Source organism: Perognathus longimembris, chromosome 2, assembly GCF_023159225.1.
Source record: "Perognathus longimembris pacificus isolate PPM17 chromosome 2, ASM2315922v1, whole genome shotgun sequence".
NCBI classification, from domain to species: domain Eukaryota; kingdom Metazoa; phylum Chordata; class Mammalia; order Rodentia; family Heteromyidae; genus Perognathus; species Perognathus longimembris.
The window spans coordinates 77,964,616-77,989,443 of record NC_063162.1 but is presented as its reverse complement, the minus strand read 5'-3'; the positions used below and the strand labels follow the sequence as shown (position 1 = coordinate 77,989,443).

At 39.1% G+C, this 24,828-nt stretch overlaps 1 protein-coding gene across 2 annotated transcripts in view; it reads right to left on the bottom strand.

Moving 5' to 3' along the window:
• Positions 1-24,828, bottom strand: part of Vwc2 (von Willebrand factor C domain containing 2) — a 146,255-nt gene that overhangs the window by 4,625 nt on the left and 116,802 nt on the right. The window contains exon 4 of one of the 2 annotated variants that reach the window (XR_007210023.1): positions 5,269-5,658. Coding sequence is in view for 1 of the 2 variants with exons in the window: in XM_048339555.1 (XP_048195512.1) it covers positions 5,507-5,658 (152 nt within the window). In the remaining variant the exon portion in view is untranslated. Of the gene's footprint in view, positions 1-4,025; positions 5,659-24,828 lie in introns of those variants that run through there. The other variant, XM_048339555.1, reaches the window with a different exon arrangement.

The window sequence follows — 24,828 nt, the reverse complement described above, 5'->3', positions numbered from 1 at the left end:
CAAAGACATTTCTTATTAGATATCTTCCACCTTGTTTCCATTTCAGTGGTGAAAATTATTTGCTTAGGTAGAAAATACTAACTGAAATCAAATAGAAGAAAGAATTATACTTCTTCACATAATATAAATACAACAAAAGTAATGTGAAATGAATATTTTCATCTATGTATTTGCAAGCAGTCCTGCCTAATATTTAAATGCCAGGAGCTGAAAGTAGGCTATTTAATATGAGTACTTAATATTAATTATCAAATCAAATGTTAATATAAACTTAGAAAAATAAGATATAGTTCTACTGTCTGGAAAGTAAACTTAAAACTAAAATAGCAATATTTAAATTAAATTTAGTCATCATTCTATGTTAAGACAGTATTGAAATTGCTTTGGTTATGTTCATTGATAGCTATTGACAGTTCTGTGCCTGCACAATGGGTTGATCGTGGATTTTCCAGACTTCTCAGGACCCAGGAGGTAGGTATGAAGCAGTGTCCAATTCTTCCATCACACTCTTCCCATGGGCCAAGCTTTTTCAACACACTTTCATTGAAGTTTTCTCGCTGCTGAAACTTTAGGTGTGCTAACTCAGCTTGATTGTTGGTACTGCTTAGAATTCAGTGGGATTTATACCATTAAAATTTGGACATTAAGAGCTGGGTTCTGGTGGCTCATGCGCGGGAACCTAGCTACTCTGGCAGCTAAGATCTGAGAATGACAGTTCAAAGCCACCCTGGCTCTTGATTCCAATTCACTAGCCAAAAGCTGGAAGTGGAGCTTTGGCTCAAGTGACAGACACTAGCCTTGAGCAAAAAACTAAGGGAGAGTGTCGAAGCCCTGAATTAAATCATGCTCCAGTTCTGGTACATAGACACAAAACATTAAACATCTCTACTTCAATTCTTTTCTTCATATTATTGTGTTAAAGCTAAAGCAGCAGGTACTTTATAGAACTCAGTTACATTTGATACTAATGAAATCTAAACCACTATCACCTTCGGGCATTCCAACAAGATGTGCAAACCACCGTATTTCTCAAGAAACTGGGTTCTGATATATGTTATCAATTCCCTAGATGCCTACGGTGGTATTTACTTATGTTAGACAAGAAGATGAAAATATATAGAAATACTCAAAACCAAGTATAAAATGAGAAATTTTAATGTGAAAACTGGAATAATCAAGGAAATAGCAAAACTGTGAACTCAGCTTATTTTATCCTAAGTACCATGACTTTTCATTATAAGGAATTTTCTCCAGCATCAGAACTTTGTCACTAAAAGCATTTTTTCCCTGATTTGCATCAGAAATGACAATAACAACCCAAGTTTATCTGAACTGTTCTAACAGAGAGGTATTTGGTCTGTTCCAGGTTGCTATCTTCTGGATATCTGAAATTTGCTAGTAAACTGAGAAAGCAAATGACCTGCAAATGATAAGAGTTGGAGCTTTCAGCTGTCTACATTAAACAAGGATAGTATGTACCTCTTTGTTAGTAGACTGAATACAGTTCAAGAAACCTTTACCATAAAGTAACTGGCTGATATTGTATGGATTGAATGTCCCAGTGCAAATGAAAGGCACTTATAAATAAGAGAGCAAACACATAAAATTAATTGTAAAGCAAAGTGTGATTATTATTTTTTATTATTATTTTTGTCAGTGTTGAAGTTCAAACCCAGAGCTTTGTGCATGCTAATAAAGTGTTCTCCCACGGAGCTACATACATCCCAGCCTTTATTATTTTCATGGTAAATGACACCAACTTAGTACCATGTTGGGAACATGGAATAAGAATCCCATTGATGACTACAGAAGCCTCTCACAAGCCATGACACTTGAGTGGGATATTGAAATATACGTGGGATCTGAGCATGCTTTACAGGACTCTCTGCACAAGAGCTGAGGAATGTGGAGGCCACTCCCTGAGCAGTGGCAGGATGCTGAGAGCCTACACCATGTGGAGGTTGCCAAAGAAAAAAAGATACAGTCACCAATAGTGCTTATTTGCATTTCTGATTCTGCCAAGTGTACAGGTGGGCTGGCATATAGATGACACGTTCTTATTACATCGTGTTGGAGAAGAAGTACTGACTTGAAAAGTCTACAAGCACCTACCTAGTGAAACAAACTTAGTAAATTGTTAGTATTTGTCCAACCATGCTTTGTGTCTATATTTATTTTTTTAAATAGGCTACTATTTAAAATAATGTAGCTTCCAACAATGCTGGTTAGAAATGGTACATAGCTTTCTTTTTTCTGTATACGTGGTGCTGAGGAATCAAACCCAGGGATTCATGTACATGAGTATATAGCTTTTGTATGTCTCAAACATTTTGGTGTTTAAATCAAAACAAAATGAAAAATACCAAATTCTCTGAAAATTTGAAGATTTGAACATTATGTACATCAGTATTTAAGTTGGGAATGTGGAGAATCACTTAGACATACTGTACTAGTGATATGATAATATATAATATGTGATAACTCATCTCAACATGTTTTATTAATAAAGCAAATGATGATACTGTAACGATGAAGTGCTTTAAAGTAACATAATCAAAGTTGTTTCAAGGTATATAAACTCCCGGAACAGTCAGACTCTCTAGCCTCTGATCTGAACCACTGCAGATCTGTCAGGTCCTGACACAGGACTAGAGCACATTTCATGTTACTGTATAAGTTCTGACATTACTTTGTGACTTCTGTGAGATGTAAATGCCAAGTATGGAAGAATCTACCCAACAAGGAAGTAACTTACAACTGAAAGAATGAGTCTAACTTGAAAATGTCGAAGACCTCATATCAGATAATCTCCAAAACCTTTTCATGGTTTACATAAGTAGCTCCATATTTTCAGATATAAGTACATGTTGGATTTTTTAATATATTTAAGTAATACACTTGTAAGCATAATTACCTTTCTTGAATAAATGTTTATTCAAGTTCTAGAGCAAGCATATTGGAATTTTAAAGAATTAAAACATCATCAACTTCAATAACTTCAGTTGTGAGGCTTTTACAATAATATGTCCAATCCATAATATTCTGGAATCAGAGAACTTGGACTCTTACTGCTGTGCTTTCCTTGTGCAGTTATTGAGGTTATTGTGCTAGTTGAGTAAAGCAGTCTCATTTGGAAATCTCAGCAAAAACTTCTTGGGGAACAGAATGGAAGAAAATGTCTACCTGAGTCAGCTATTCAGGATAGGAAAGTCTAACTGATCTGTAAAAAGAGAAGCCAGTGTTTAACAATAATGGAAATAATTTCACGATTAGTGAGATGTACAGGGTTATTTATCCAGATTCAGCCATGTTTTCTATAAGGAGGGAATAATGGGGTAGGTGTTGAAATGGGAGGCTGGAAGCAAGTTACCTTAATACAGTAGCAGCCAGCAAATTCCATCTCCTAAGGAGTGTGCCGGTCACAGTGTGGGTCACCCTAGTTTAAATCAAGCCAAAGTTCCTTTTCCAGATACCATGCTCACTTCCTCTGCAGGGAAATATCAAGCTTCCCAATGTTTTCACAGCATTTAAGATTCATACCATTGCAATGGTTTCAGAGCTCATTTTCCATTCTGGTAGAAAAACATAGCCTCCTGGACTAGACTGAAGCTCTACTTCACATCTGATGGGGAGTCTACCCGTGCTTTTAGAAAAACCTTAATGGCTCGCCTGCCTAATGGAGATAGGGACATGGAAAAATGGCAGGTCACTTTATATAACCTGTCACATCAAATCTACCCTTGAATAATGATATTATACCTAATGCCTAACAGTCTTTAATACTAAAAGGTAAGTTGGGACAGCTGATTACACCTGAGAGCAACTAGCTAATAAATCCCCTGAGTATTTCATGTTAGTCTTCTTAGCCCAAGATAGTCTTTATAAAATTAAAAAAAAAACTTATAAAATTAAGTATGAGTGAGTATATGGGACTGCCCTGATGATGTAAGGTTAATGGTAGTTTTATATTTACTAAGGGCTATAATGCTTCATCTTTTAAGTAATGGCAAATGTTATCAGTTTTCTTGAATATGATTCAATCTTTATTGGTTTGTCTTGTGTGCTTTTGTAGGGAGCCTTTTCTGGCATCTCGGTTGGCTCCTCATGTAATACATTCTAATCTGTTCTTCCCTTAAAGACCTAAGACACATGATAGTCAAGACAACATCCCCTGTTCCTTTTTTGACATCACATTAGTAGGTATTTATTTTCAAAATGTGAAATAAATAAATATATGAAAGTACTTTGTGTCTCGAATAGTTATTATAATTTTGCTTTTTCACCCTGCACTGCTTAGTCTCTGACAACCTCTTTCATCATGTGCCATTTGTTGCTGTAATCCCTAAAGGTGCAACTATCTCACAGGCATCAGTCAGATTAGTAGGAGTTAGCAGTGGTCGCTACCTGTACAAATGAGAAAAAAAAGTTGGTTTGATATTATATGTAATTACAGTGAAGTCACAGAGTGTCCTTGGCCTTTAGCTTTGCTCATTTCAACACAGTTGTATTAATAGGAAGGCTTTCTCTTGATGAGAGATGAACACAGAGCTCTCAATCAGGATTGTATTGTGTCTGTTAACTGAGGTTACTCAGCCCAGTTAGTAAATATGGCCACAAAGAACTGAGAGCTGAGATGTCTGCATTCTATTTGTATTTCAAATATGTTTGTTTGAGAGTTTGTTTCCAATTCTCTCTCTTTTTTAATGCATGCTCCACAACCATACGAGTTTCCCAGCTTATCTTGTTCCTCACTTTAGGGACTGAAGTCAAGTCATTTTTCCAAGAGAGGATAATGTAAATTGAAATATACATATGCTTTCATTTATGGTCCACAACATCAAAAAGCTGAAAGACTGGGGAAAATATGCCTCAGTGATCTTTATGCGCATTTCCCAAATGACTGAGATTAGCTCATGAAAGCAGTGTGCTTGCCTAAGAAAGAATTACATTTCTGTGAAGAAGTAAACATCAGATACGTGTCTGTAATTAAACAGAATTTAGATGAGGTTTCAGTAGAAATCAGTCCTGCCATCTTATGGTACATTAATGGTCGCATTATTCCATGGGCAGATGTGAGGGGAAGAAAGTGGCAGCCAGTAGCATCCCTGCAATGCAATCAGAAGTAACAAAGATATGCAGATACACAGTGAGGACGGTGGACAACACAGCATTTTAATCTGTATCTATAGAAAACATTTGTATAAGCTCTCTAGTAGAGGGATTATAGAAATACATTTAATATATAACCGTGTACTTTAGCGTACTTACTGTGAAAATAGCACATTTATTTAGAGAGGGCATTTACACCCAGAGTTCTTGCCGATGCTCTGAAATAAATCCACTTTCTTCTCTTGCAGTAATCGTAACCAAGATAAACAAAAGGATCAACCATTTTCCACGACTTTGCATCAAAAGTCTTCTTTTGAGTATGTTTCCCAGAATCATCTACAGGGCCACCTCAAGAAGATGTTCTAGAAAAATTGTGAGTTTTTGTGTGGTCAAGGGTCTACATCTGCCTACACTCATGTCTCGTGCACATGGCTTGCCGTTCGATTCTCCATGTGCCTTCCTCGTAAGTGCAGTGGCATATGGTGCATTCATCAGTCTTTACTTCTCGGCCAGCTGGAATGACAGCAGTTTCTGCGAAGCAGTTGGGACCTGAAATGCAGACAAGAGCGTTTTCTATTGTGTGTGTGCATAAATATATAATGTGCATAATTAGGCAATGAGCATCGGATTCGGCTTTACTTCCTCTTATGCAAAACAGTAGAAAAGCGATAACTTCAGTAAATGAAGCACATCCACAGTTTTTTCTTGAACAAAACCAATGGTGTTTAAAATTTTTACAAGTGAAAACGCTGAGATTTACGCAGAAGGCAAATCAGTAATCATTTGATTTAACTCACCCTAGTAATGATAGGAAAAATGTGAATAAAAAGCACCTTTAGAGAACTAGCCTCACTTACCCTGGGCAACATTTTTCAGCAGTGAGCATAAAGAAGTAAGCATCTTGGAGTAGCACCGCCAGCCAGTGGGAACTTTCAGATGTTATCAGATATATCCATGGGTGGTGCTGTTGAAATGCTGCTTACAGGTCACACACCCAGAGGTTCCAACTCCTGAGGTTTCAGGGCCTACTGATCTGGAAAGTTCCCAGGTAACATGGGTATGCTGGCTTGGGCGCCACACTTTGAGATGCACCTTGTCAGCAGTCAGAAAAGGTTGATTTTTGACAATGGCCCTTAACAACTAAGTGTCCGTAATTCTCATTCAACAAATTCTACTATGACACTTATCAATAAACCAGGGTGTCACGTCTACACTTCATTCCATATGTAAAGTCAAGGAAGGACATAAAATATCAGAAAGATTTTTAATTATCTCATTATGTCTTTATTTTTCATACAGCTGTCAGATTTTTGGATCTTTATTTTCCAATGTTTTGCAACTCATTGAAGTCTTTCTTTTTTATGTTCAAATCACCCAAGCTCTGGCTTCTAGAATGACTGACCATCAAACTACTTATGCCTTTTCCATACATTATTTTAACTCCTGCTTAACTGTCCTTTTCTTGAGTGACCTTGATTCCAGTTGATAGAGAATGTATTTAGACCTAAGAGCTGGGTGTTGTATGTGCTCATTGTACTGGCCTGATACTGCTTCCACTCCCTCTCCTGTTGGGCAAATCACAATACATAGAGGAATTTATAAAATCCTAAATTCATACACCCAGGCACTGGTGGCTCACACCTGTAATCCTAGCTACTTACGAGGCTGAGATCTGAGGATTGTGGTTTGAAGCCAGCCAGAGGAGGAAAGCAGGTGAGACTCTTATCTCCAATTAACTACCAGAAAACCTGGAAATGGTGCTGTGGCTCACAGTGGTAGAGCACTAGTCTTGAGTGTAAAAGCTCAGGGACAGTGCCCAGGCCCTATATTTATCATTGTTACTTGATTAATCCTTTACCACTTGAGCTACATCTCCATTTCTGGCTTTGATTGGTTAATTGGAGATAAGAATCTCACAGACTTTTCTGTCTGGTCTGGTTTTGAACTGTGAACCCCAGTTCTCAGCATACTGAGTAGCTAGGATTCCAGATGTGAGCCAAGGACACCCAGCAGAAGGTTTTTGTTTTTAATACATTATTTCTGATGCCGTGCCACATGCCTCCATGTTTGAGTCCTGTGTACTGTCTCCTGGCTTATCTCCAGTCACCGTTCAGCTCTCCATTGGAGCGGAATTGGTTTGTTGGTATTGGTTTTGCTCTTTCTTTCCTCTCTGGCTTATTTCCTAACCATATTAAGAGTATTTGTGGGCTGCAGGCCTTTGTAACAACTGGCTGTCTACAGACTGCTAATGCTCTAATAAAGACTCCAAGATTCGATCCTTAAAAAAAAATACAGGGCTGGGGATATGGCCTAGTGGCAAGAGTGTTTGCCTCCTACACATGAAGCTCTTGGTTGGATTCCCCAGCACCACATATATGGAAAACGGCCAGAAGGGGCGCTGTGGCTCAGGTGGCAGAGTGCTGGCCTTGAACAGGAAGAGGCCAGGTACAGTACTCAGGCCCTGAGTCCAAGGCCCAGGACTGGCCAAAAAAAAAAAAAAATAATAATAATAATACATTTTTTCTTTTACATAAGGCAGCAGACTTTGTAACTCTCTTTACTCTGCTTTTACTTTTACTTAAGAATATGCCCACATGATGTAAACATGTAGGAAGAGAGAAGCAGTCTTTGCTCTGTAGACACATTGGGAACACTCAACACTGCACATTTATAATGTGCTATAGTGATGGGCACTTTGAAATTGGTTCCTCTATAAGATACATTCTTGTTTGGTGAATTTTTTTATCTTTCTGCTTCAGGAAAAGAAGACATGCAGGACCTGTTGGAAACTTAAGTAAAAAGGCAACAACAAAAACAACTCCCCCAAGTATTTAAATAAAATGAATTCAGTAGTAGAGGAAGACATGAACTCACAATATTATAGAAAGAGTCTGTTTGCATTCTGTTCCATGGGACAGTTTGTATTCTATACTCTTTGAACTATGGTGTTACATAAATCTGTCTTTCTCATTGTTAAATGAGGAATTAGGAGAAAAACTTCTCTGGGTCTTTCTCGAATCACCCATTTCAGAGAATAATACTAGGAGCATTTGAACTGTCAGGAGCTTTTTATCTCCCAAGGCTGCAATAACACGTTTAAGAACTAATTCTTCTTAGCCAGGCAGTGATGGCTCATGCCTGTAATCCCATCTACTTTGGAGGCTGATATCTGAGGGACTGGGTTCCAAGCCAGGTCAGGCAGGAAAGTCTGGAAGACACTTATCTCCACTAAACTAGGGGAAAAAAACCACAATAGAAGTAGAGCCATGGCTCAAGTGGTAGAACACCTGCACTGACCAAAAGAAGCTCAGAGATAGAGTTCAGGCCCTGAGTTCAAGTCCCAGAATTGGCACACACACAAATAACACAAAGTAATTCTTCTTGAACTTGTGTACTACCCAATATATTCACTTATGAGTTTGTAAGCTAAGTCTAGCTTCCACATATAAAATAATATTGCTTTCAAAAACTTTTGATTTTGAAATTGTAGATTTAAGTCAAACCAAGAAATTGGGTAGTGACCCAGCCATACCACTTCTAGGCATCTATCCTGAACAGCAGGTCCCAAGATATAAAAAAGACATTTGCACTTCCATGTTTATTGCTGCACAACTCACAATAGCCAAAATATGGAAACAACCCAGATGCCCCTCCACAGATGAATGAATCCAAAAAATATGGTACCTATACACAATGGAATACTACATAGCGATTAGGAATGGTGAAATATTGTTATTTGCAGGGAAATGGTCAGAACTTGAACAAATAATGTTGAGCGAGACAAGCCTAGAACACAGAAAACAAAGGGGCATGATCTCCCTGATATATGACTGTTAAGATGGGGTGATGGGGAGACAGTAGAGACCAGGTCTGTGAAACCAAAAACTTCTTGTCAATTGGTATTTCCCACAGGATTGGGTCAGTGACCCAACATTATGTAACTAAAACCAAACAACTACTCAACATATAAAGGTCAAAAATTGACCTCTCAGTGGAATACAATAGCCCAAAAGCTATGTATGTACGTTCATATAAGACTATTGTCGACATATTGCCTAATGTCGACATTACATTTAAAGCCCTAGGCGAATTTTCTTTGGCGCAGGCCACGTGGCTACTGTGTATGTTCTTGGTACATTGTGTATTGTATATATGTCTACCTGACCTAGGGAAGGGAAAGAAAAACAGGGTGTAAGATATCACAAGAAATGTACACACTGCCCTACTATGTAACTGTACCCTTTTTGCACAACACCTTGTCAAAAAATTTTTGTTTAATAAATAAATTAAAAAAATAAAAATAAAAAATAGAAATTGGGTAGGTAGGAAAGGGGGGACCCATGCTAGTAGCTCCATCTTGCAGAATTACAGTGCAGTATAAAAGTCCAAACTGACAAGATATGATGTGTGTACACATTTATCTTACTTCCTCACATAATGTAGTTCTGAGTAATCTACCACAATCAAAATCAGGACTTTCCCATCACCACAAAGGTTTTCCCATGTCTTTTTTTTTTTTTTTGGCCAGTTCTGGGGCTTGAACTCAGGGCCTGGGCACTGTCCTGAGCTTCTTTTTCTCAAGGCTAGCACTCTACCACTTGAGCCACAGTACCATTTCTGGCCTTTTCTGTTTATATGGTACTGAGGAATTGAACCCAAGGTTTTATGCATGCTAGTCAAGCACTCTACCGCTAAGCCAGGTTTCCAGCCCTTCCATGCCTTTCTTTATAGGCACATATACTCTCCTTCCCACCTTGGTATCTTTAACCCCTCAGAACCCTTAATATGTTAACCATTACATACATGGACTAACAAGTACATTGGAGATTGACTGATCTGTTGTTTTATCAACAGATCATTTCTTCATGGATGTAAATACTCATATGATTCCTCTGTTAAAAATGTTTTCTTTTTTCTGCTATTTTGGAGCTATAATGAGTGAAGATGCTGTAAACACTCCCCTGCCTGCTTTGAATGAACAAAATCTTCATTTCTCCAGGGTGAAAGCTTCAGAGTGCAATTGTTGGGTGTAGGAAGGTGGTTTACTTTGACATGAAATTCTCAACTAAAGCAGTTTTCTGGAGAAGTTGCAAAAAGTACATTCCAGTGGAAACAGATGGTGAGGACCCACCTCTTCCTGGAGTGTGGGGAGAGCAGTTAAGCTTTCTAGGATCTCTGCTAAATACATTAAAGCAGAATTACAGATTAGCGCATTTGTTGAAAGGACCCCTTGGAAGTTTATTTTTCCTTACAATGTGCTTAGATGTTGGTGAATGGGGAAGACTTAACTCCCTAAGAGACAGCTGTTAGATTCATCTACAAGTCCAGGTGCCTTGAGCTGACAGCCAGGCAGTGAAACTGCATGCATGCCAACATCCAGAGCAAAATTTCAGCTGCAGAAGACAGTGCTCAGCAAGCAAATGAGTTTAACTACACCAGCCATGCAAGTGAAAATGACAGCAGCCAATCAGGATCTGCCTACAAAAAGATTCCTCCTCCTCCTCCTCCTCCTCCTCCTCCTCCTCCTCCTCCTCCTCCTCCTCCTCCTCCTCCTCCTCCTCCTCCTCCTCCTCCCCCTCCCCCTCCTCCTCCTCCTCCCCCTCCTCCTCCCCCTCCCCCTCCCCCTCCCCCTCCCCCTCCCCCTCCCCTCCCCCTCCCCCTCCCCCTCCCCCTCCCCTTCCCCTCCCTTTCCCCCTCCCCCTCCTCCTCCTCTTCCTTCTCCTCCTCTTCCCTCTTCTTCTCTTTCTCCCCCTTACCCTCCTTCTTCTCTCCCTATTCTCCCTCCTCTCCCTCTTCCCCCTCCTCCTCATCTTCCCATGTCTAAAGAAACTGCACAAACTCCGTGTTAGCTGTTCAGGCTATCAAAAGGCCCAAAGCGGACTGCTTGTGTTCAGTGCTCTGTTCATTCTGCCACCTGCCAAGGGCCCATAATGATTGGAGGTGCTTTTCTTCTCTACCCATGATTTCTGTCCCAGTAATGCACAAGGACCCCAAATAGCTGGTCTAAGTCAGTGGTCTGGTTTACTCATATATTCTTACTAGTGCTTGCTTGTCACAGGTTTTTGCTTTCACTACCCTGTTAGATCATTAGTGAGATCCTACACGTCAATTTTCATTTCTCAAATGATTGGTGATGATCATCAAACCATGTGTTTATTTGTCATTTTATAGCTTCTTTTTTCAAAAGGATACTTCATGTATTTTGTTAATTTTCAAATTGGCTTGTTTTGTTTTTACCATTGCATTTTACATGCTCTTGAAATATTCTAGATACTATTCCTTTATCAAGCATGTGATACACAAATACAGTATGCCTGTCCTATTCACAGACATATTGCTCATTGTTTTGACCAAGTGTGGCCAAAAATAATAATCAAAAAAGGAAATTGCAAAAACAAAAAATTGTACATTGTTATGTACAATACACAGCTCAGTTGGAGAAGTCCTTAGCCAGTCCTGCATTATTATAGTTGTATTTAAGTCATTTTGTGATTGAAGAGTGTTTCCATGGCTTTAGTTTTGTGAAAAATCTGTCCTCCCAAAAGCAAATGGTACTCCCAAAGCGAGGAAAATGTTATTGTGCTCGATTCAAGTAATAAAATGAATATCTGAGAATTGTTGAGAGGTGACTTGTCTCCAGTGGATACCCAGGATCTATTTTCATATTTTGTAACTTGCATTTTTCCCTTTCAACAGTCTTTCATGGAGCAAGATTTCTATTCATTCTTATTAGCATTTACTAATAGGAGGTTTTAGTGTTTAATGAAATCCTTATGACATCTCTTCCCTAGATATATAGGGTTTACTTTGAACAAGTTCACCCCTCTACAATGTTCTTTAACTGCTTTTATTGCAGTCCCCTTTTTCAAACAGTATTTGGTGGATTTCATTATGCTACTTTCAGATAGATATAAACAGATGAGAGAGTTATGTAACATATTTTGATCCGCTTCATCCCTAAGTTTTATACTTAAATAAAGTCTAATGTTTCAATTCTCTTGTTGTTGTTTTGGTTTTTGCCAGTCGTTGGGCTTGGACTCAGGGCCTGAACACTGTCCCTGGCTTCTCTTTGCTCAAGGCTAGCACTCTACCACTTGAGCCACAGCACCACTTCTGGCTTTTTCTGTGAATGTGGTGCTAAGGAATCAAAGCTAGGGCTTCATGCATGCTAGGCAAGCACTTCTGCTGCTAAGCCACATTCCCTGCCCTGTTTCAATTCTCTTTTACAGATCCTATGCTTTTTATGTGTTTTTAAAACAAGAAATATACTCACTGCCTTACATGCGAAACTGTAACCCCTCTGCACTTCACTTTGACAATAAGGGTAAAAAAAAAATCTGTTGTTTTTTTTTAAGGCAGGTGTCTCATGTAAGTTAGACTGCCTGGAATTCATTATCTCTTGCCTCAATGTTGGGATTACTGGCATGTGCCACCATACCAGGCTGCATCATAGAGTGTAGACGTTATGTCTGAGATATTTTCAAGAACTCTTGAAGACTTCATCGTAAGTTATCTTATGAGAGTATTATAGTTTATGGTATAATCTATGCACCGTTTTTAGATAATTATTGCATAAGTTATTATGGTTATTGAGATTTGCCTACAGATACTCACTTGGTCCATCACCATTTTTTTTTGAAAGACTACCATTTTTCTTATTTTTCTTCTGCTTATTTTTGATTTACTTTGTCCTTCTTTTCCTAGTTTCCTGAAATAGTAGCTTAGATTATTTCAAATCTCTTCTTTTCTAATGTATATATTTAATCCTAGGAGCTCCCCACAAAGCTTTGCTTCTACTGTAGCCAAGTTTTTATGAGAGTTTTCATTTTCAGTTATTTAAAAAAAATATTAAGTATCTCTTGAGATTTCTTGTTGTATTCAAATCTTATTTAGAAGTGTGGTATTTTATCTCCCTGTATTTTGGAATTGTCCTGCTGTGTTTCTTTTATTTTATATTGATTAGAGTGCAGATAAGGTATAATATCTATTGCTTTTAGGTTCCTAAAGTGTGTTTTATGGCCTAGAATCTGGTCTGCCATTGTGAATGCTCAATATGACTCTTGAGAATGAAAGTGGATCACTATATTGCGCAGCTGCTGGATTAAGTCATCAGCACAGGTCAGTGGTACCTAGGTGATTACTGATGCTCTTCTAGTCAACCCAAGCTTGCTGCTTTTGCCTGGTGTGTACATGAATTGCTGGAGTAACCAAGAATAGTAGTTGACTCATTTACTTCTTGCAACTCTGCATGGTTTTGTTTTAACAGTACTGGGGCTTGAACTTAGATTTGGCATAGGCACTGTCTCTTAACTTTTTTCCTCAATGCTGGCTTTTTCCCACTTGAACTACCATTCCATTTGTGTCTTTTGGCTGGTTAATTGGAGATAAGAGACTCACAGATTCCTGCTTGGGCTGTCTTCAAACCATGATCCTCAGATCTCAGCCTTCTGAGTAGCTAGGATTACAGGTATGAGACACAGGCAACAAACTGTTCTGTATGATTTTGAAACCTGTATTTTGATGTTATGTTTGTTTATGGGCAAAATACATGTGTGAAGACTGCTTTGTGTTTGTGGAGAACTGATTCCTTTTATCACTATTTAATAGCCTTCACCTTCACAGTAAATGTGTATTGCAAATTTTAGGGAAACACCTTGGCACAGGAGGAAACTTCCTTAATAAGGGCCCAGAAATGCAACCAATAAAAGAAAGGTTAGACATATGAGACTGCAACAAACTGAAGAGCAAAGGACATAGCTTGCAAAATAAATAGAAAGCCCACAGATTGGGAGAAGATCTTTACTGGCTGTAAAACAGACAAAGGCCTCATATCTAAAATATATGCAGAACTCAAAAAATTAAATTCCCCTAAAAAAAATCCTCAATGATCCAACAGCCGCTCAACAAATGGGCTAAAGACCTAAAAAGAGACTTCTCTGAAGAGGAAATGAGAATGGCCAAGAGACATATGAAAAAGTGCTCTACATCACTGGCCATAAAAGAAATGCAAGTCAAAACAACACTGAGATTCAACCTCACCCCAGTAAGAATGTTCATTATCAGGAAAACGAATAATAGTAAATGCTGGAGGGGATGTGGCCAAAAGGGAACCCTACTTCCTTGTTGGTGGGAATGCAAACTTGTTCAACCACTCTGGAAAGCAGTAGGGAGGTTCCTCAGAAGGCTAAGCATAGAGCTTCCCTACGACCCAGTAGCCCCACTTTTGGGCATCTACCCAAAAGATTACAAGCAAGACCACACTAAAACCACCAGCACAGCACAATTTGTCATTGCTAAAATTTGGAACCAACCCAAATACCCCTCAGTAGATCAAGAAAATGTTGTACATATACATAATGGAATTCTATGCCTCTATCAGAAAGAATGACACTGCTCCATTCATAAGGAAATGGAAGGACTTGGAAAAAATCATAGTGAAGTGAGCCAGACCCAAAGAAATATGGACTCTATGGTTTTCCTCATAGGGAATAACTAGTACATGTCTAGGATAGTCATAGCATAACATCACAATAGCTCAATAGCTATGCCCATATGAACAAATAAGATGATGCTAAGCGAAATGAACTCCAAATTATGGAAACAAGTAGTATATCATTTTCGTAGTTATTTTCAACATGCCATGTGAAGCAGTACCCTTTTTTTTAAATGTAGTATTCCCTTCCCGTGGTTTTATCCCTGTGATCATCATAACTGATCTCAGTACACTGGATACTGTATATACATGTGTTGGAACTAGGGAAGGGAAAGGGAAGACCAAAATCAAGAGACAAAGGATAAAATACAAACCATTGCAATAGCAATACTTACAAAACCAATTGGTGTAAACCAACTGTACAACTCATGGGGAGAGGGAAGTGGGGAGAGGGGATACTGGGGAAAATGAGGGAGGAGGTAACACGTTGATAAGAAATGTACTTGCCTTACATATGAAACTGTAACCCCTCAGTACTTCACTTTGACAATGAAGAAGAAAAAGGAAGAATAAAAAATACTCTAGCAAAATAGAAAAAGATAATCATGAAATGTCAGATTCAAATTATAAAATGCAGAAAAATGCTTATGGAATTATAACCTCTTTATACAACTACATACCAATAACAACTAAAAATAAATGAAAATAAAAACAACAAAGGCAGTCATAGAAAATAATGGCAATATGGTAGATATTAATCAAAATATATCAACAATCACTTTGAATATCAATGATCTAAATACATTGATAAATATTTTCAAAGTAGCTCACAAAAATACATAACTGGTGCAAATAATAAGCTACATTAGAGATAAAGACACAGATTTAAAGTAAAATGGATAGAAAAGATTGTATCCACACATTATATAATACAGCACAATTTGCAGTAGACCAGGATACTAGAATCCTAGAGAAAATACCACTCACAATTTTACTTAGAGGACTATAATGTACATAATTTAAGAGAATCCTAATTGATAAAAATGGAATTAGAGTCAGACATGGTGGTACACACTTGTAATCCCAGCACTTATAAAGCTGAAAGCAGGAAGTGGGCAGGGGGGTAAGAGTGGGGTGGATTTCAAGGCCAGCATGGTCTTCATAACAAGACCCTGTCTCAAAATTCAGCAACAACAACAGAAAAGTGACTCTATGTTGAAAGTAGGTAGCAGCTCACACCTATAATCCCAGCTATTTGGGAAAAGAATAGCAATAGGATTGCATTACAAAGCCAACCTGGGCAAAAAGTTAGTGAAACAACCAACAGGCTGTGCATAGAGGTACATTCCTGGGATCCCAGATATACAGGAGGAATAGGTAGGAAGATCACAGCCCAAGGCTGGCCCTTGTCATAACAAGAGGTCCTATCTGAAATATAGCTAAAGAAATTAAGAGCTATGACCATGAGTTAAGTGGTAAAATACTTGTCTAGACAATGCAGGATCCAAATCCTGATTCAAACCCCAGAACTGACAAAAACAATAAAGGATAAAATTTAAAGAAAAGACTCTGTTATGGCTGTCAATGAATGACAAATGAATCTCCATAGATGAGTTGCATCAGTAAGTAGGGGAATTGAAGAAAACAATTTTAAGCCTAATTAATTAATTATAGCTACAATAGCCAAGCTTCTAACTCATATGCTCTCTAACAGGCAGAATGATTTTATAAACATGGAAAATGAAATTCAGAGATAATAACATTAGTCCAAGACACACGGCGAATCATTATTGATGTTGCATTATGTTGATTTGGCCTCTGTTCAGCTAAAAATGGCTAACTTCAAAATAATTACAGCATATAATGATAATGCTTTCCTTCTTGCAGGGATACTTGGTAAACACTGCACTGCTGCACTTTTCTGGGTTCATCTGCCTTCGAGACAGGAGACTTCACAACTGTGATGCTTGTCCTGCACTGTCTGGACGCCATGAGTGTGTCCACTCCAGCTGACCCATGGTACTATGGCTTGAAAACTGGTACCTGCTCAGATCCATACAGTGAAACATCATGACCATGGACAGGCTGAAGTGGTGGGCCTGTTGCATGTGATTAAATCAAGAGGGATAGCGCAGCCCTATGCATGGGTGTAGTGATCCTACAAAAGAGATTCCAGGGAGCCATTGTCCCCCTCAGTCCCTTCTAACTCTTCTCCATTGAAAATGGCACCATGGGAGGATGCCATTATGGTGTAGGTTGTCTCCAGACTCTGAATTTGCCAGAGACAACATTTTGGGCTTCCCATTCTATTCAAACTATGAAAAAAGGGAAGTTTTCCATCTTTCTACATCACCAATCCTAGAGTATGCTGCTCCACCAGCCTGAGTGAACTAACACACATGGGATCACATGGGCTTTAACACCTAACAATGAGCAGAGGCTCATTTGGGATGGATGTGTGCAGACAGGAGCCAGTTTGTAACTTTTAAAGGCCCTCCGCATTGTCTCCTCGAATAAATACAGTCTGTGCCACCCTGCACCACCCCACACTGCCCTGCTTTCCAGTGCATTGGAGCCATGATGGGTGCTTTGACTTAATGTATACTGAAGGACATAAATTGCTGCATTGGTGCTTTATTTTGTGCCATTACTAAGGCTTGAACTCAAGGCATGGGAACTGTATCTTTCTCAGCTTTTTCGCTCAAGGCTGCTGCTCTAACACTTGAGCCAAACCACCACTTTGAGCTTTTTTCTGGTTTATAGGAGTTTTTAGTCTTGTGGACTTCTTCTGCCCAGGCTGGCTTTAAACTGCTATCCTCAGATCTCAGCCTCCTCTGTAGCCAAGATTACATTACAGATGAGAGCCATCTGGTGCCCGCTGGAGAAGATAAATTGAGTAAGGCTCACACATTTCAAGTCAGCCTGCAACTTCCTGTGGAGTTGGGCAGTCCTGCCTCCTGGTCGCTGCTCATCTCCAGCAGAACTGCACTTGGTGTCACTGAACTTTCCAGAAACATCATTTTGGATGTCCCTCCTATTCAAACTATAAATCTCTTCATAAATAGTGTCCACTTATGCTGTCTCCTGATTGAGAGCCCTTTGGGGCAGATCCCACAAAGACACTACAACTTCACCCCAGAATCAAGTAACAATGTAGCACAGAGCTGAGCCTGAGGCTGTACAGGACTGAGTTAACATCTTAAAATGAAATAATGAATTGACTTACTGATATAAACCAACCACTAACTACAGCTTTGATGGGTAAGTCACTAGTATGTTTTAAACTTTTTAGTTTGAGTGATCAGCCATAGAAAACAGAGTATGAATTCACAAAACCCAAGTAAGTACTTGGGGTCCTATCTCCTCTCTTTCCACCCCGTACTAAACACTGAGAAATGCTCCAGCACCCCAGAAAGGCAGAACAGTGGAGCAGAGAGCCCCCAGGCTACCCAGGAGCCTCAGGGGGACAGGGTGGGCAGCATTCTTTTATGACAACATATTTTCTATTTTAGGGATGGGATTGTTGATGAGTGTTCCCTTGAAGTAATTAAATGAGAACAAAATAATCACCACAGGTACAAACACATATCCCAGATCTGTTTTGGAAGAGCTGTTATTTTTGTTTTCCTCTGACTGTGCCTTAGCACTACCCAGATCCCCGCTGTTATTCACACAGACAAAGCACTACCTCTTGTATTTCAGTTTCTCATTATATGCTTACGTATTTATGTACTTTATAAAGTTAGAGTCACAGGGTACTGATATCTGCAGGAGAGGGAGCACTGGTGTCCTAGGTGGATTTTCTTTCACTTGTAAAAGAAATGGAGAAATTAAAACAATTTTCCTATGTCTGTGCACCAGAATGCTTTGATATTACATGACCATCTAGTACAAAATCATTTTTGTGTGTGTGTCAGTACAAGGACTTGAACTCAGGACCTGAGTACCATCCCTTAGCTTTATCACTCAAGGCTTTATCATTTGAACCACAGAACCATTTCCTACTTTTTTTTTGCTGGTTAATTGGAAGAGTCTCATGGATTTTGCTGCCTAGCTGGCTTCAAATCACGTTCTTCAGGTTTCAGGCTCCTGACTAGGTAGGATTACAGGTATGATCCACCAGTGACTAACCCAAAATCTTTTTTTGTATGTTTGTATGCCTGTCCAGGGACTTGAACTCAGGGCCCACGCACTATCCCTGAGCTTTATTTCTCAAAGTTACAGTGCACTCTACAACTTGAGCCACAGCTCCATCTCTCACTTTTTGATAGTTAATTGGAGATAAGAGTCTGATTTTCCTGCCTTGGCTGGCTTCGCATCATGATAGTTGAATCTCAGCCTCTTGAGTAGCTAGGATTACAGGCATGAGCCACCAGCACCCAGCCCAAATCATTTTTAATTACAACAGTTAAAATGAGTGTAAATAACAATTTACACCAAAGTAAGCATGAAAATGAAACAACTTTGGTTTCTGTGGAAGAAACAATCTCCATAAAAAAATGTGTATCAGGGAAATTCAAGTCCTTTCTTTCTGGAGGTTCTCAGGAGCCTGCGTACTTCTTTTGGTTCGACTTCTGTCCCACACATCCCATCCTAGATTCCTGGAATCTACGGTACCACTCCTTAGCTCCCTCATTCCAGTCCTTTCAGGGAGACTCATTTTTCATAAGCCTCCCAGTCTCCACTTGAGTTCAAGAATGAAGCTCACCATCATCTTCAAGGGATATTAGTACTTCTACACTCTAAATTCTCTGTCTAAACAATACTTCCAAGTATCAGCACTAGTGGTTCATACCTATAATCCTAGCTGTTCAGGAGGCTGAGATCTGAGGATCAGCCTGAGCAAAAAGGTCTAAGAAACTCTTTCTCCTCTTAACTAGCAAAAAACTGGAAGTAGAAGTGTGATTCACATGGTAGAGGATCAGCCTTGAGTGAAAGCGGTAAGGGACAGTGCTCTGAATGCAAACCGCAGAACCAGCACAAACACACATGTGTATGCGCGGCTGTACAAACACACACACACACACACACACACACACACACACAATATTTTCCACTCATAGAAATAGTGAGATGTTTTCCAGAGTTCATATTTTAATATGGTAAAAGATACCCTGTTTTTTAATTTCCTAAGTGCCAAGTGTGAAATGAACTTAAAACGGCTTTCCCTTAATAACCTAAATGAGATCTTTCCAGAATCTTAACTGCGTTAAGATACATTAAGAACCTCAGCAACAGGTCTGGAGTGCAGCATTTTATAAACAAGAGTCTTTCTCGACAGTTTTGAGCATCTGATGATATAATTGGCCAATTAAATCTGTGTACAATGTGTGACTGGTCTGTTTTCATGGCATCTGCTGAGCTGAACCCTAGGGACCTGTGCAAGCTGGCACGTTCATGTGTCTGTTGTCTAAGCTTATAGTGCACATGACCTAGAATGTTTGATTCTAATAGAATAGAAGACATTAGCTATTTGGGTTTCTTTAGAAAGGAGCCTCCTCATGTATTTATGCCTGTGTGATAGGCTACTCATCCCCAGGATCATGTTTGTGACACTCACATTGGTGTACTGGTCCTTTTGAATGTTGCATACTGTTCCATTTGTCAGTGTTTCTTGATTTATTTGCTGTTTTCTACTTCCAAATATCTATCAGCATTAGAAAGCTATGATAGTTTGGGAGTAGGTCCTATATTTATGAAACACTAAACAAACCTACCTATGAACAATCTTAGATAGGATCTTGGTGTCCATATCTTATCAATGGTATGATTATTACAGCTGAAGTAGAAATGAATGAATATTTCCCACAACAGTTGTACCACTTCCTTCCAGAATCAGTTTACAAGAATTCCCTTGATGGAAAACCTTCCTTTTGGTACTGCCAGTTTTTCAGCTATATTTTATACATTGTGGCAGATGTGTGATAGTACTGAATGATAATAGTTTTAATATGCATTTCCCTGATGACTAATTCTTTCCATATGCTCTCTCAATGCATGTCATTTCAAGTTTAAAATTCTAAAGAATACATTTTGTCATTACTTTCTACTGGGTTATCAAAACTGACCTTCCTTCCTTCCTTCCTTCCTTCCTTCCTTCCTTCCTTCCTTCCTTCCTTCCTTTCCTTCCTTCTTTTCTTTCTCCCTCCCTCCTTCCCTCCCTTCCTTCCTCTCATTCCTTCCTTCCTCTCATTCTCTCCCTCTCTTCCTCTCTTTCTCTATTTCTCTTTCTTACCGATAAATGATATAAATTAATTTCTCACACTCTGGAGGCAGGGAAGCCAAAGATCAAGGTTCAAGCTCCTTCAATGGGGCTTGAACTCCTGTTTACAAAATGAAGCTTTCTAGCTGCATTTTCTCAGGACAGGATGAAGCTGTGTCCTCATGCTAGTGATGACCCACTTGCAATCTACTGGAGATGTATTCCTTTCCTGATAAATTTGACTATTTTTCTTTCTGGGTGAAAGGACAAAGACAGATAGCAGCTCTGCCTTTCTGCTAACAACCAGCCCTTGCTCATTTCATTGCTTAGATGACTCAGCCTCAGGCAGAGGCATCAAGTAGGTCCCAAGACTTGCTTAATTATTGGTGGAATTTTTCGCATACTCTGGATGATCCCCATCTGATGTATGATCACAGACAAAACTTCCATATACAATTGCAGAGCTATTGTTGAAGTGCACCTTTGAGATTGTTGGAAGGCAGCATGTCTGTAGTGGAAGTTGGGAGGCATGATGGGGAAATGACCCAAGCATTTGTGTACAAGGTTGTACTCTAAGCATCATGAGCATGCGCAGTTTCTCCTTAATGTGGCTCTCCTTGGAACCATAATCCTGTGGACACTAAAGTTTTACTGTATTTATAGGTGTCATCCTCTTTCCATAGGACTCGCCATTTGTGTTGAATAACCAGTTGAAAGGTATTTTGTTCTTTTGAAGATAAAGGGATCCTTTTCTTGTTTCTGTTTGCTCTTAAAGTTTTCTCCTTGTTTTTGGATGTCATAGGGTTACTATGATTCACCTTGGAGTGACTTTCTTTGCATTTGTTTTCTTTTAAGGCATGTTAGGGTTCTTGGAGTTATGACCTGGAATCTCTGCTAATATGCCTTGACTTATTTTCCTTCAGATTTATTTCTGTTCCATTCTTCTATGACATGCTTTATTTTTTTCTTATTTATTGTCAAAGTGATGTACAGAGAGGTTACAGTTTCATACATTAGGCATTGGATACATTTCTTGTACTGTTTGTTACCTCCTCCCTCATTCCTCCCCCCTTTTCCTCCCCCCCCATGAGTTGTTCAGTTGGTTTACACCAAACAGTTTTGCAAGTATTGCTTCTGTAATTGTCTGTCTTTTTATCCGGTGTCTCTCAATTTTGGTATTCCCTTTCACTTTCCTAGTTCTAATACTAGTATATACAGTTTCCATTGTACTCAGGTAAGATACAGTGATAGTTCAGTTACAACCACAGGAAGGGGATACAAGAGGATCATCAACATGATTTCTGAGGTCCAAGTTACATAGCTACCTGAAATTTTTTCTCTTCAAATAATTGCCTAAAGTTCTTCTGTTTTCGACTTGTTTTCTATGTGATCTGGTTTTCAAGTCTTTTTAACCTGCCCTTCTATTGAGCTCTTCATTTCAGTTATTGCATTTTTCACCTCTGGAATTTTATAGTACAATCCAGTACTCAGTGAAATGCTCTCATTTCTCAATTTGTTCATCAGCGGTTTTAAAAACTGTGATATTTACCATTTAGTTATAAATTGAAGGCCTGTTTATAAAATTTATTTATTTATTGCCAAAGTGATGTACAGAGGAGTTACAGTTTTATATGTAAGGCAGTGAGTACATTTCTTATCAAACTTGTTACCTCCTCCCTCATTTTTCTCCCACCTTCCCAACTCCCTCCCTCCCCCCAGTTGTACAGTTGGTTTACAGCATATAGTTTTGTAAGTATTGCTGTTTTTTTTTAATTCTTTCGTTTTTTTTTTTGTTTGGGGACAAAAGGTCTTATTTCTTGGCTTCCTGGCACTTCTAGGAAACCAAATATCACACACTCTATAGCCAAAATGGAAAAGGTGCTAAATGATACCCTTGGCCTCAGGCAGAGTGTGGAGAATTCATTGCACTAAGGTCTTAGGTTTGGTTCGTGTTCCTCTGGCTCAGTGTTCTTGCACTGGTAGGGTACAGCCCTGCAAAGGGAGCTGACAGTCTCTGATATAGCCTGGCCACTTCCAGCTTGCAGGGCCTTGAGCTCTGTTTCTCTCCTTGGCCCTGGGTTAGACAGCACATTTGCTCCAGTCTTTAGTCACCAACTATTGCTTCCAGCTGGGTCTCTGTCTTGCTTTGTACATATGCAAATTATAAGTTCCCAAATACGTTGAAAGAAAATTCCATGCAGAATTTTGACTTCCTTTCTGTGTACACCCTTGTGTCTATAACGCCAGCTCTCAGGTTCTGATTTCCCTAGAAACTCCCCCCAATATAAGCTACTATCTCATCAGCACTGTGAAGATGCTGCCAGCCCAGGCTGCTTTCGGCTAGACAAGGAATGGCCTTGTACTGATGAACCTGGTAATTTCCCTTGGGGAAAAAGTGAGGGAGTGAATATCTATGACTTAGTGCATCTGCCATTCTCTGAGACAGACTTCCAAATCCATCATTCTCTGATGCCTTGTGATACTACGGGGTCTATTTGTGGTATCCATGCCACATTTGCTAGCACAGAACTGATATCCTTGGCATTGTTACAATGAGTTGAATGATGGATGGCAGCTCATAGGTAATTTTTAGATGGGAACTGGTCACAGGAAAGACCAAGGTAATACTTTAGAGTTAGGACTTTTAGTACCACTGTCTACTCACAACTGAAATATTTAGAGGGGAGAGGGGTTGAAGGGTAAGGCTGATCACCAGTGGCCAGTAATTTAATCAGTCATGTCTGATTAATGAAGTCTCTATAAAACCAAGAGGACAGGGCCCCAATATCTTCTAGAGAGCTGAACAACATGGCAGTCCCTTGAGGGTGAAGCCCCCTTCCCACATCCTTATGCTGTGCATCTCTCCTTCTGCATTCTCTATAATCAATTAAATCAATTAAATCTCTATAATCATCAAATCATTATGTGTTGCCTTGAGTTTTCACAGTCCTCCTATAGCAGGGAACACCATGAGAACCTTGATTTATAGCCAGAAACACAAGTACAACAATCTTGGGCTTGCCACTGGCAACTCAAGTGGTAGTGAGAACTGGCTTGGGGTTCAAGCTCTCCACCTATGAGAGCTGACAGTGTCTCCAGATACACAGTGTAATACACAGTTAATTGAATTAGAAGACACTGGCTGGCATCCACTAAAGAATTAACCCTGTGCTTGCTGACTGGGAGCTTTTAGAGTTCACAGAAGCCTTCTGGGTTGATTGACATAGTGCAAGATCAAAGCAAATTCAGTTTCCCCTATATGTAGACCTTTTAACTAGGTTTTAACTAGGTTTGTTCTGCTTTTTAAAAAGTGTATATAGTTTAGAATTATGTTATTTTTGCATAATTGTTATTGTAAAAGTGATGTACAGAGGGGTTACAGTTCCATAAGTCAGATAGTGAGTACATTTCTTTTTGGACAGTGCCATTTCTTCCTTCCCTTTTCTCTCATTTTTTTCCCTCCCAAACCCCCTCTCTCACATGTTAATAATTCATTTTCAACACAGTGTTTAGAAAGTATCACTGCTGCATTAGTTCACCCTTTGTCCCATTTCTGTTCCCCCTCTTGCCCTCGTCCAAACAGATAAACTTACATACAAGACAAAAGGTATAGAAATCCAAAACAGTGACAAAGGAGAAAAACAAAAACAAGCGAACTACACAAAACCTTTTGTTTCCATTTCTTGGAGTTCATTTTGATAAGCATTTTATATGATCATATGCACATAGCTATTGAGCCCTTGTGAAGCTCTTCTAATGATGTCCTCCTTTGGTCTCACTGTGTGAATGTTTAGAGTCCTCTTTAACTTATCATGTCCAAGTGTAATTGTGTGGGTTTTTTTTTATCTTTTACCATCCATTGTGTTTACTTGTAGATGTATAGGCACATTCTAATAACTACAATTGAAGGAAACTATGCCAACTATGTTTCTTTGGGTCTGGCTTACCTCATTTAATACAATTTTCCCCCATGTCTTTCAATTTCCTTACAAATGGGCCAATATTCTTTCTGATAGAAGGATAGAATCCCATTTTTTGTGTATACCAATTTTCTTGATCCACTGAGGGGCATCTGGGTTGATTT